At 57.7% G+C, this 12,627-nt stretch overlaps 1 protein-coding gene across 1 annotated transcript; it reads left to right on the top strand.

Annotated features, from left to right (window-relative positions):
• The first annotated feature begins 201 nt into the window (after positions 1-201).
• On the top strand, positions 202-5,368 carry ZNF703 (zinc finger protein 703). The gene is given in 3 exon segments (XM_038746861.1): positions 202-505; positions 3,738-4,754; positions 4,756-5,368. Coding segments are annotated over 3 exon segments (1,761 nt in total). The 5' UTR covers positions 202-274; the 3' UTR covers positions 5,269-5,368.
• The last annotated feature ends 7,259 nt before the right edge of the window (positions 5,369-12,627 follow it).

The following is a 12,627-nucleotide window of genomic DNA, read 5'->3' as shown; positions in this document are numbered from 1 at the left end:
CCGCCCCGGCTCCCGGGCCCGGGCTGCGATTGGGCGGGCGCTGCCAGTCCTTTGAAGTGCGGCTGCCCATCGGGGCTATTTGACGTGTGCGGAGGGGAAGGGGAAGGTTTTTGCCTTCCTCGCCGGGCTAGCGGCGGCCGAGGAGGAGGAGGAAGAAGCAGAAAAGGAGGAGGAGGAGGAGGAGGAGCAGGAGGGGCTGCTGCTGCCGCCGCCTCCCGGCCCGGCCCGGGCCCGGCCCGGGAGCTCGCCCTCCTCTCCCCGGTGCCCGCTCCAAATGAGCGATTCTCCCGCTGGATCTAACCCAAGGACACCGGACAGCGGCGGCAGGGGCGGGCACTGGGCGGCGGCCCCGGCGGCGGTGACCCTCTTGCCCCCGGCGGACCCCCTGCGGCAGGCCAACCGGCTGCCCATCAGGGTCCTGAAGATGCTGAGCGCCCACGCCGGACACCTCCTGCACCCCGAGTACCTGCAGCCGCTCTCCTCCACCCCCGTCAGCCCCATCGAGGTCAGTCAATCACCAATCGATCGATCGATCGATCGTATTTACTGTGTGCGGAGCACTGGACTAAGCGCTCGGGAAGGACAACTACAGTCCCCCGCCATCCCCCTGCCTGGGCTCGCTCCGTCCAGATTGAGCGCTGGCTGTGCGCGGAGCACTGGGCTAAGCGCTGGGGAAGTCCAAGTCGGCCGCAGAGACGGTCCCTACCGGACAACGGGCTCTCCCCCTGCGGACTTGCCCGGTCGGACCTCCTCGCTCCCGATCGATCAATCAAGCAATCGTATTTATTGAGCGCTTACTGTGTGCAGAGCACTGGACTAAGCGCTTGGGAAGTCGGAAACATAGACGGTCCCTACCCAACAGTGGGCTCACAGTCTAGAAGGGAACTAGCATTATTGCTATATTTGTAGTATATGAACTAGTATTATTAGTATTATGGTATTTGTGGGGCGCTTCCTATGTGCCAGGCACTGCGCTGAGCGCTGGGGTGGCTCCCAGCAGATAGGGCTGGACGCGGTCTCTGCCCCATATGGGGCTCCTTGGGTCCCGGGATATTCATTCATTCAGTCGTATTTATTGAGCGCTTACTGTGTGCAGAGCACTGGACTAAGCGCTTGGGAAGGACAAGTCGGCAACATAGAGAGACGGTCCCTACCCAACAGTGGGCTCACAGTCTAGAAGGGAACTAGTATTATTGTTATATTTATGGACTAGTATTATTATTATTATGGTATTTGTGGGGCGCTTCCTATGTGCCAGGCACTGCGCTGAGCGCTGGGGGGGCTACCAGCAGATAGGGTTGGACGCGGTCTCTGCCCCATACGGGGCTCCCTGGGTCCCGGGATATTCATTCATTCAATCGTATGTATTGAGCGCTTACTGTGTGCAGAGCACTGGACTAAGCGCGTGGGAAGTACAGGTTCATTCCAGTCGTATTTATTGAGCGCTTACTGTGTGCAGAGCACTGGACTAAGCGCTTGGGAAGTCCAAGTTGGCAACATATAGAGACGGTCCCTACCCAACAGCGGGCTCACAGTCTAGAAATACGCATCTCGACCTTCCTCTCCCCCGGCGTCGAGCGCTCTTTTTTTTGTTGTTCAATCATTCAATCGTATATATTGAGCGCCTCCTGTGTGCAGAGCGCTGGACTAAGCGCTTGGGACGTAGAAATGGGCGACAGAGGCCGCCCCCTCCTCCTCCGGGAGGTCAGGCAGGATCTCGGGGGACCGACATCCCCCGCCGCCCAAACCCGCAACCCTTAGCCCGTGCGCGGGACACTGTGCTGGACGCTGCGGGGAGAGGGAGCGGAGAGGCGGGAGCCGGCTCGGGAGGCGGAGGGGGAGTTGAGGAAGGGACCGTCTCTCTCTGTTGCCGATCTGTATAACATCATTTTAAAAATTTTGGTATTTGTTAAGCGCTTACTACGTGCAAAGCACTGTTCTTAGCGCTGGGGAGGATACAAGGTGATCAGGTTGTCCCACTTTCCGAGCGCTTAGTCCAGTGCTCAGCACGCAGTTAGCGCTCTGTAAATACGAATGAATGAATGGATGGATGGATGGGTGAGTGAATGAATGAATGAGTTGGGGGGGAGCGGGAGAGATGGAGCGGAGCCAGGCCGGTCCTTGGCCCTCTCCCTGCCGCCCTGGAGGTTTTCTCCTCCTCCGAGGACAGGCCGAGCCGATAAGGGGCCTCCGTTTTTATCATTACATTATTATTTATTGTTCTATTTGTTAAGCGCTTGCCATGTGCCAAGCACTGTTCTAAGCGCTGGGGGAGATACAAGGCGATCAGGTTGTCCCACGTGGGGCTCACAGTCTCCACCCCCATTTTACAGATGAGGGAACTGAGGCCCAGAGAACGATGATACCGGTTAAGCACTTACTGTGTACCAAGCACTGTTCCAAGCTCCGGGGGAGATACAAGGAAATACAGGGTGATTAGATTGTCCCCCGTGGGGCTCACCTTCTCCACCCCCATTTTACAGATGAGGGAACTGAGGCCCAGAGAACGATGATACCGGTTAAGCACTTACTGTGTACCAAGCACTGTTCCAAGCTCCGGGGGAGATACAAGGTGATTAGACTGCCCTACGTGGGGCTCACCTTCTCCACCCCTATTTTACAGATGAGGGAACTGAGGCCCAGAGAACGGTGATACCGGTTAAGCACTTACTATGTACCAAGCACTGTTCCAAGCTCCGGGGGAGATACAAGGAGATACAGGGTGATTAGATTGTCCCCCGTGGGGCTCACTTTCTCCACCCCCATTTTACAGATGAGGGAACTGAGGCCCAGAGAACGATGATACCGGTTAAGCACTTACTATGTACCAAGCACTGTTCCAAGCTCCGGGCGAGATACAAGGTGATTAGACTGTCCCACGTGGGGCTCACCTTCTCCACCCCCATTTTACAGATGAGGGAACTGAGGCCCAGAGAACGATGATACCGGTTAAGCACTTACTATGTACCAAGCACTGTTCCAAGCTCCGGGCGAGATACAAGGTGATTAGACTGTCCCACGTGGGGCTCACCGTCTCCACCCCCATTTTACAGACGAGGGAACTGAGGCCCAGAGAACGATGACACCGGTTAAGCACTTACAATGTGCCAAGCACTGTTCTAAGCTCCGGGGGGGAAATACAAGGTGATCAGACTGTCCCACGTGGGGCTCACCGTCTCCACCCCCATTTTACAGATGAGGGAACTGAGGCCTAGAGAACGATGATACCGGTTAAGCACTTACAATGTGCCAAGCACTGTTCTGAGCGCGGAGGGGGGTGATTCAAGGTGATCAGATTGTCCCACGTGGGGCTCACCTTCTCCACCCCCATTTTACAGATGAGGGACTGAGGCCTAGAGAACGATGATACCGGTTAAGCACTTACAACGTGCCAAGCACCGTTCTGAGCGCGGAGGGGGGGGGGGATTCAAGGTGATCAGATCGTCCCACGTGGGGCTCACCGTCTCCACCCCCCCATTTTACAGTTGAGGCGACGTTGGCCCGGGGAAGTGAAGTGACTTGCCCAGGGGCGGAGGCGGGATTAGAACCCCCGTCCTCCGAATCCCCAGCCCCGGCTCTCGCCAGTAGGCCAGGTTTGGGGGGAGGGAGGGGGAGCCCCGGAGTCCGAGGCCGCCCCTCTTTCCGTCTTCCCCCTGCCCGTCTCCGGGAGTCCGAGGGGGACGGGGGTTGCCCGGGTGCCCTTGTCCAACCGGGGCCGCTGTCCTCCTCTCCCTTAGCTGGACGCCAAGAAGAGCCCGCTGGCGCTGCTGGCCCAGACCTGCTCGCAGATCGGCAAGCCGGACCCTCCGCCCTCCTCCAAGCTGGGCCCCGGCGACAAGGACCCGGCCCGCGCCGCCGCCGCCGCCAATGCCACCTCTAATGCCAATGCCACCGCCAATGCCAGCCAAAACGGCTCCTCGGCCGGCCTGAAGCAGCTGGGCGGGGACTGCCCGTCGGAGGACAAGTCCAGCTTCAAGCCCTACTCCAAGGGCCCCGGCGGCGACCCCCGCAAGGAGGGCGGGCCGGGGGACAAGGCGGGCACCCCGGGGGACAAGGCGGGGTTCCGGGTGCCCTTCCCGGGGCACGGGGCGCCCCCGTCGTCGTCGTCGTCCTCGTCGTCCGCGGCCTCGTCCGCGCCCGCCTCCTCGTCGTCGTCGTCGTCGTCGTCCTCGTCGTCGGGGTCGGGGTCGGGGTCGCCCCCTCCGCCGCCCCCGGACTGCAGGGCCCCGGGCGAGCCGGACAAGCGGGAGGCGGCGTCGGAGCCGCCGGTGCCCGCCTTGGCCGTGGCGGGGGAGCCCGTCTCGGGCCGCAAGTCGGAGCCTCCGCCGGCGCCGTCGCCGCTGGTGGGTCCGGCCCACGTGGCGCCCGTGTCGCCCTACAAGGCCGGCGGGCCCTCGGTGTTCCCCCTGCCGCCGTCGGGCCTCGGCTACCACGGCTCCCTGGTCGGGGCCTACGCCGGCTACCCGTCGCAGTTCGTGCCGGGGCTGGAGCCGGGCAAGCCGGGGCTGGTGGGCGGCCAGCTGGCCGCGGGGCTGGGCAAGCCCCCCAGCTCCAGCCCGCTGACGGGGGCGTCGCCGCCCTCCTTCCTGCAGGGCCTGTGCCGGGACCCCTACTGCCTGGGCGGCTACCACGGGGGCTCGCCCCTGGCCGGCTCGGCCTGCTCCACCTGCAGCGGCCCCGACCCGGGCCCGGGCCCGGGGCTGAAGGCCGGGGGCTACCCGCTGGTTTACCCGGCCCCTCCGATGCCCCCCCAACGCCGGGCTGGCCTCCTCGACGGGCGCCGCCGCCGCCGCCTCGGCCCTGCCCGGGCCCCCGGGGCTCTACGGCTACGGCTTCGTGCTGCACAACGAGCCGCTGCCGCACAGCTGCAACTGGGTGGCGGCCGGCGGGCCCTGCGACAAGCGCTTCGCCACCTCGGAGGAGCTGCTCAGCCACCTACGGACCCACACGGCCCTGCCCGGCGCCGACAAGCTGCTGGCCGCCTACCCGGGCGCCGTCGGGCTGGGCACCGCCGCAGCCGCAGCCGCAGCCGCCGCGGCCGCCGCCTCGTGCCACCTGCACCTGCCCCCGCCCGGCAGCCCCGGTGCCCTCTCCTTGCGGAGTCCACACACTTTGGGCCTGGGCCGCTACCACCCCTACGGCAAGACCCACCTCCCCGCGGCCGGGGGGCTGGCCGTGCCCTCCCTCCCCACAGCCGGACCCTACTACTCGCCATACGCGCTCTACGGACAGAGACTCGCCTCGGCCTCGGCCCTCGGATACCAGTAACTACCCCCCCTTCCTCCTCCTCCTCCTCCCCATCCCCTTCCTCCACCCATCCTCACCCTCCTGGACTGTGTATTTATTTACTGTAACGGTAGCTTATAAAGCTGGGAATATAAGTGCATTAACGGCCCGCTCGAGTCGGTGGTATGCAAAAACTCTGCGTCCCCCCCACCCCAAAAAAAAAGGATCATCCTCATCAGAAGAAGAAGAATAGTCAGGATAACACGAATAATCACCCGAACGACTAAAGGAATCTCTACCCTCCTTGATCGCTTTTTCCTCCTCCTCCTTTTTTTGGGCACGTTTGGATTTTTACCCTTTCACGGCTCCAGCCCCTCTCCCCTCCCCTCCGCTTCTTTTTTGGGCACGTTTGGATTTTTACCCTTTCACGGCTCCAGCCCCGACTCCCCCTCTCCCCTCCCCTCCGCTTCTCTTTTGGATCGGTTTAGAGAGGAGGGGGACGCGGGTTGTTTTTGATTTGTTGTTTTGGGTTTTTTTTTTTTCCCTGAGAATTTTCTTGCATGATTCTTTGATCCCTACGGCCTACGTCTCTCCCCTCTCCCGACTGCCCTTCTTTCCTTTTGCGTTTCCGTTTTTCCTTTGTACAGGTAACAGAGATGTGATTTTTTTTTTGTAATGTATTTGGAGTGGGGGAAAGTCGAATGGCAGTGCTATCTCTGAGCTCTGGTCATCGCCAGCCCGGCTCTGCTCCCCACCACCACCCCCAATTCCCCTCCCACCCGCCCCGCCACCCTCTCTCCTCTGCCCCGGCCCCGTCTGGGCAATGGGCACAGAGTCTTCCACCACGGGCAGTCAGGCCTGAGGGCATCCTCTAGGCCCGGGGCCGGCCGCAGCACGTCCCAAGCAGCCCCGCTGACCTCCCCTCTGCTGGGGGCAGACGCCTTCGGGGACCCCCCCTCATTTTATTCACACCCCCTTATGGGTCTACCGGCGTCCAACCTCGCTCTTTATATTCGGCACAGTGCTTTATACAGTCAGGTTCTCTCCGTTATCCCCGCATACACACACACCTCTTTCCCGTAGGAAGGGTGGAGGCCGGGACTCCCCAACTCCCTCCAGGTCAGGAGACCAACATCCGTATATGCTTTAAAAAAAAAAAGAAAAATCAAGTGTAATTTTGATCGTGATCCAGTTAAGAGGAGGAGATGGGTTGGGGGTGGGGGGGTTAGGTAGACAGTCTCCCTGGCCCCATCGTCCTGGGATCCTGTGCCCTCCTCCCTCCGTTCCCTTCCCCCACCCCACAACGGGCAAGCCTCGACTCCCCAAAAGGGCCATCAGGCCCTCCTGGTGGGTAGGTGACCGAAAACACCCCCCTTTCCCCCGCCTCTCCCTTCCCTTCCCACAGTCTTACGCAGCGCGGAGGCTGTGGGGTGCGTTTTGGATGAATAGAGCTCTCCGTTGGTAAGACTTATTTTGTTAATAAATGGAATACTTGGCTATATTCACACTGTAGTGTGTTTCTCTCTTACCTCTCCCTTTCCACCCCCAACTCCCCGCTTCCTGCAGCACACCAGACTCTTTCTCTCTTTCTTTTTTTTCGATGAACATCCAGGAAGGGGTGTTCCCGAAGCCCTTCAAGGGTGAGGTTTAAATCCTCTATCCCAAAGGGAGGGAAAAAAAACCCAACACCGCAATGCTTTGCCAATATGAAAGCCATCTATTTTTTTTTTCATTTCATTTATTTCTTTCCCAGCCTCACTTCAAAGGCCTTGACATTTCCCGGGGCCTGGGTGGCGGGCGTGTGTGAATGTGGATTTTCCTCCGAGCCGGTCGAAGGCGCGAGGGGGCTGAGATGGGCAGAAGGGCAGGGAAAAGGCGTGGCTCGGTGGAAAGAGCGCGGGCTTGGGAGGTAGAGGTCTGGGTTCGAATCCCGGCTCTGCCACTTGTCAGCTGTGGGACCTTGGGGAAGGCACTCGCCTTCTCTGTGCCTCAGTGACCTCATCTGTCAAACGGGGATGAAGACTGTGAGCCCTTCGTGGGACAACCTGATCACCTTGTATCCCTTCCAGCGCTTAGAACAGTGCTTTTTGCGCATGGTAAGCGCTTAACGAATATTATTATTTATTTTTATTATTATTATTAGAGCCGGGGCCTGAGGTTAGCCGGTCTCTGGCGCCACCTAGTGGCGAAGACCAGCGCGACCGAGGGCGGGGGGAGAACGGGGAAGAACTTGGGAATTCCTGGCACCAGCTTGGTCCCAGCCTCGACGGCTCTTCTTCGGCCCTTCCTCCTCCAACTCACCTCGGGACGGTTTTCTATCCAGCGCCTTCTCCTCTTTACCCACCCCCTCCCTCCCCGGCAGGACCGCTTCTCCAAACGCGAAGAAACCAAAGGATAAATCCACCACCTCCTCCAAGTCGAGGCCTAGAGTGGCTCGCCGGACGGCCGGCAACAGCGTTGGGCTCTTACCTCCGGGAAAATTGCCCCCACCTGGGACAGGCTTCTTACCAGCCGGGATCGGAGCCCCGGCCTGGTCACGCGGGAAGACCGAGGCTCGCAACTGGGCCCGGACCTGGTCACTTCAGAGGGCCGGCGTGACGCCCTCGCCGGCCTAGATTTGGCCTCGTTGGTTTGACTTTGGTCCCCCGGCAAGGGGGGAGGTTTTGAGGTCACGGAGGGGGGTGGGCGACCCCTCCCCACCGGACCCTTGTGATGGAGGGTGAGGTGCTAAGGAAGAAGTCATCGGGGCAAAGATAGAAAAGCGCCGTGGGACGGGAGTGATGGCCGGGGGTGCGTGGGCGGGTGGACGTGAATCAGTTCCAGCGCTGTGGACAGCGCCCGTGCTGGGCTTCATCTTCCTAAATCAATCAATCAATCGTATTTATTGAGCGCTTACTATGTGCAGAGCACTGTACTAAGCACATGGGAAGTACAAATTGGCAACATATAGAGAAAGTCCCTACCCAACAGTGGGCTCACAGTCTAAATGCCCCCTTCCAGCCTTTTCTCCACCACAGAGCTCATTCAATCGTATTTATTGAGCGTTGACTGCGTGCAGAGCACTGGACTAAGCGCCTGGGAAACCACAGTCCAGTAAAAAGTACATAGCAGCCGGCCCTCTTTGGGGGGCTGGTGCTGGATAGTAATAATATAATACTGATGACATTGATTAAGCACTTACTATGTGCAAAGCACTGTTCTAAACGCTGGGGAGGTTACAAGGTGATCATGTTGTCCCACGGGGGGCTCACAGTCTTAATCCCCATTTTACAGATGAGGTAACTGAGGCACAGAGAAGTGAAGTGACTTGCCCAAAGTCACACAGCTGACAATTGGAAGGGCTGGGATTTGAACCCGTGACCTCTGACTCCAAAGCCCGTGCTCTTTCCACTGAGCCACGCTGGATGTACGTGTGTTGTACTTGAGGGTCTGTGTGTTTGCTGTTTTTTACCGCTCACCCCCCGGACCTTTCCTCCCCGCCCCCCCAGCTTTGGGGGGCACCCAGGATCGGTCCTCCGACGGCGCGGATTCACCCCGTCCCGGGCACCATACCCGGGGGCGCTTGGGCATGCGGAGGCGGTGACATCTGTCGCCTGTGCCCGGGCTGCGGGTAACCGTCGGCCTCCTGGCCTCTGCCACAGCTCGTCTGTAGGGCCTCAAGTCGGTGTCTGTATGTGTGGGGGTGTGGGGGTGTCGGGGAAGGTGGGGAGCAGAGCAACCCCCGCTCCCCAAAGAGCCGAGGCTGGAGGGGAGGTAGACCGGGATAAAGGACCCTTGCAGAGGCCTAGAGTAGACGCCACCTTCAATCCGCTCCCCTCAGGCCAGTGTGGAGCAGATTCTCCGCCTGGGAATCTCGGTTTCCAGGGCGCACGTCGTGTCGAGAGAAAAGGTGTTTGACAAAAGAGTTCGACTGTACGCAATTTTTTTTTTTAATTCAGGGCCGAGGGAAACCGGCACTGGCTGCTGCTCATCCTCCCCACCCGCTACCCACTTTCCCTGGCAAAGTGAGGCAAAGAATGGAGGCGATTAGTCGGGTCCTTCATATCACTTTCCCCCCACCCCCACCCCGGTCCCCAAAACTCGGTTTCTTCTGAAATATCCACGCAACGACTGGACTAATGTGTTGGCTTCTTTTGTTCCTGAAAGACCTGAATCATCGATTCGGTTCTGCCCTTCGCTTTGCTAATGTCGATCCGGCCTCTTCCTCGGCTGGCAGGAAAAGCCCTCCTGGACGGGGGAAACCTTTGGATCTGGTTTGCCGTTATTCCAGCGCTTAGGACGGTGCTTGGCACATAGTAAGCGCATAAGAAATACCATCATTATTATTATTCCCGTTGGTGCATTTCCCCCTTCCTAACCCGGCACGAAGCCCGGGTTTAATGCCTTTGCCTACTTTGGCCTTTAGCCGCACTCGATCTGAGCTGCATAGACTGTATCTCCCCCCCGGCGCCTAGTACAGTGCTCGGTACATAGTAAGCGCTTAACAAACCCCACGGTTATGATTCCAGTGGTGAGGCGTGGGATCCCTCCCTCCCCACCGGCATCTTCCTCCCATTTTGCAGAGCCCCGGGTCCTGCAGCTAGAAGGCTGCAAGGAGGAGGCAAAGAGAGAGAGAGAGCCCCGAGGCTGTCCTGATCCCTTGGCCCCCTCTGAGTGACACCCCCGCACCCCTGAGGCCGGAATTTCCATTTTAAATGATCTCACTCCTGCGCCTAAATATAGATCAGGATCGGGTCGCCAATATCCATAAAACCAAGAGTCAAGTTGACCTCAAATAATAATAATAATGATGACGGTATTTGTTAAGCGCTTACTATGTGCCGAGCACTGTTCTAAACTGGGGGAGATACAAGGTAACAAGGTTGTCCCACGTGGGGCTCACAGTCTTTCAGGGATCATTTCTATAGTATGTTACTAGAGAAGTGCACTGTGGCTCAGTGGAAAGAGCACGGGCTTTGGAGGCAGAGGTCATGGGTTCAAATCCCAGCTCCGCCACTTGTCAGCTGTGTGACTTTGGGCAAGTCACTTCGCTTCTCTGTGCCTCAGTTCCCTCATCTGTAAAATGGGGATTAAGCCTGTGCGCCCTACTTGGGACAACCTGATCACCTTGTAACCTCCCCAGCGCTTAGAACAGTGCTTTGCACCTAGTAAGCGCTTAAGAAATGTCATCATTATTATTTAACCCCCATTTTACTGATGAGGTAACTGAGGCACAGAGAAGTGAAGTGACTTGCCCAAAACCACACAGCTGACAAGTGGCGGAGCCGGGATTAGAATCCATGACCTCTGACACCTAAACCCGGGCTCTTTCCACTGAGCCACGCTGCTTCTCTAATGATGTACGAAAAGACTAGTAGGGTTCAGCTCTAACTCCTCAACCCGCCCCGATCGCCAGAGAGAAGCAGCGTGGTTTAGTGGCAAACAGCCCGGGCTGAAGAGTCAGAGGACGTGGGTTCCAATCCCGGCTCCGCCACTCGTCTACTGTATGACCTTGAGCAAGCCACCTAACTTTTCTGGGCCTCAGTTACCGCATCTGCAAAATGGGGATTGAGACTGTGATCCCCCCCCACCCCAAGTGGGACAACCTGATTGTATAAGCACCTTGTATCTACCCCAGCACTTAGAAAAGTGCTTGGCACCAAGTAAGTGCTTAGCAAGCACCATCGTTATTAATTATTATCATTAGAAAGCACTGATTCTGGCGACTCTGCCCTCCCCAGCCCGCCCAGGAGAAGGGGCCGGCTATGACGTCACAATCCAAGTTTTGTGACATTGCGGTGGGATCCGGGGATGGGGGTCGCCCATGTCCAAAGGAAGAGTCTGTGGAGGCTTATCCAGAGGCTGATTCCCAGAGGGCTGGAGTCGGTTGCTAGGGAAACAGTGCTTCCTGAGTTCACAACGAGCTCCACATGTCCCACATCTCTCAGGAACTCAGACCCAATAACATTCTTTTTCCCTCCTCTTCGGAGGGAGGGAGGGAGGGATGGAAGGGAAGAACTGCTGTGGGGAAAATAACTGGGAATCGCTCCCTCTGATGGAATGAGGGAGATACGATACTGTACTTTTTTTCTTTCTTTCTCCTTCCAACTTCAAATCTTCCTACCCAATAATAATAATAATAATGATGGCATTTGTTAAGCGCTTACTATGTGCAAGCACTGTTCTAAGCACTGGGGAGGATACAAGGTGATCAGGTTGTCCCACATGGGTCTCACAGTCTTAATCCCCATTTTCCAGCTGAGGGAACTGAGGGCCAGAGAAGTGAAGTGACTTGCCCAAAGTCATACAGCTGACAAGTGGCGGAGCCGGGATTTGAACCCATGGCCTCTGACTCCCAAGCCCGTGCTCTTTCCACTGAGCCACGCTGCTTCTCTAGGTTGAGAGCTCCTGGAACATGAGGTCGGTCAATCGTGTTTATTGAGAGCTCGCTGTGTTTGCAGAGCACTGTACTAAGCGCTCGAGAGAGTACATTCCCTGCTCACAATGGGCTTACAGTCTAGAGGAGCGGTTCCCAAAATTATCCTGACAGGGGGCCCCAATCGCTCAGTGATTGCTCCGAGGAGGGCCAGCCAGTGCCACGCGGATTGTGGTCTAGCTGGACCCCATTCAGTGCCTAGTGGCTGTAATGAGAGCCTCGAGGGCATGTCATCTTCTGCCCACCCCTTTCCTTTTCCTATCGCCCAGGCCCCTTGTGGCTAATAAGCAACCAGGGATCCTCCTGGAAATAATGATAATATCATAACGATGGCATTTGTTAAGCGCTTACTATGTGCCAAGCACTGTTCTAAGCACTGGGGGGATACAAGGTAATCAGGTTGTCCCACATTGGGCTCACAGTCTTAATCCCCATTTTACAGATGCGGTAACTGAGGCCCAGAGAAGTGAAGGGACTTGCCCAAAGTCACACCGCTGACAAGTGGCAGAGCCGGGATTAGAACCCATGACCTCTGACTCCCAAGCCTGCGCTCTTTCCACTGAGCCATGCTGCGGAAATGATTCCCCAGGACCCAACCTCAGGTCTTAAAACTTCTGATGCTCCGGGCCCTTGGTGACACCACTGAAAAGTGATGGCTGCAACCAACCCTCAGCCTGCGGGCAGCTTAACTCTCCTTAACAAAGTTGCCATTTTAAAAGTGATACTTCCCACCAGCGGGCAGATCATCGAGCTTTCCACCTACAAAGGCACCATATCGACGCCAATTCATCCTCTCTCAGCACTCCCGCAGGGGAATGGATCTCGTCTTCCACTGCAGTCGCTGGAACTGGGCACAACGAGAGGGAGTCTTTGTGGCAATTTTTCCAGGGTCCCAGGAGGTCAGGGCCTCAGTATCCTGATTTTCAGAGGCTCCTGGCTTGTGGTCTTAGTCTCATACTTCTGCATACTTCTGCTTGGTCATTTTC

Source organism: Tachyglossus aculeatus, chromosome 5 (assembly GCF_015852505.1).
Source record: "Tachyglossus aculeatus isolate mTacAcu1 chromosome 5, mTacAcu1.pri, whole genome shotgun sequence".
Lineage (NCBI taxonomy): Eukaryota > Metazoa > Chordata > Mammalia > Monotremata > Tachyglossidae > Tachyglossus > Tachyglossus aculeatus.
This window is presented reverse-complemented; position numbering and strand designations above follow the sequence as displayed.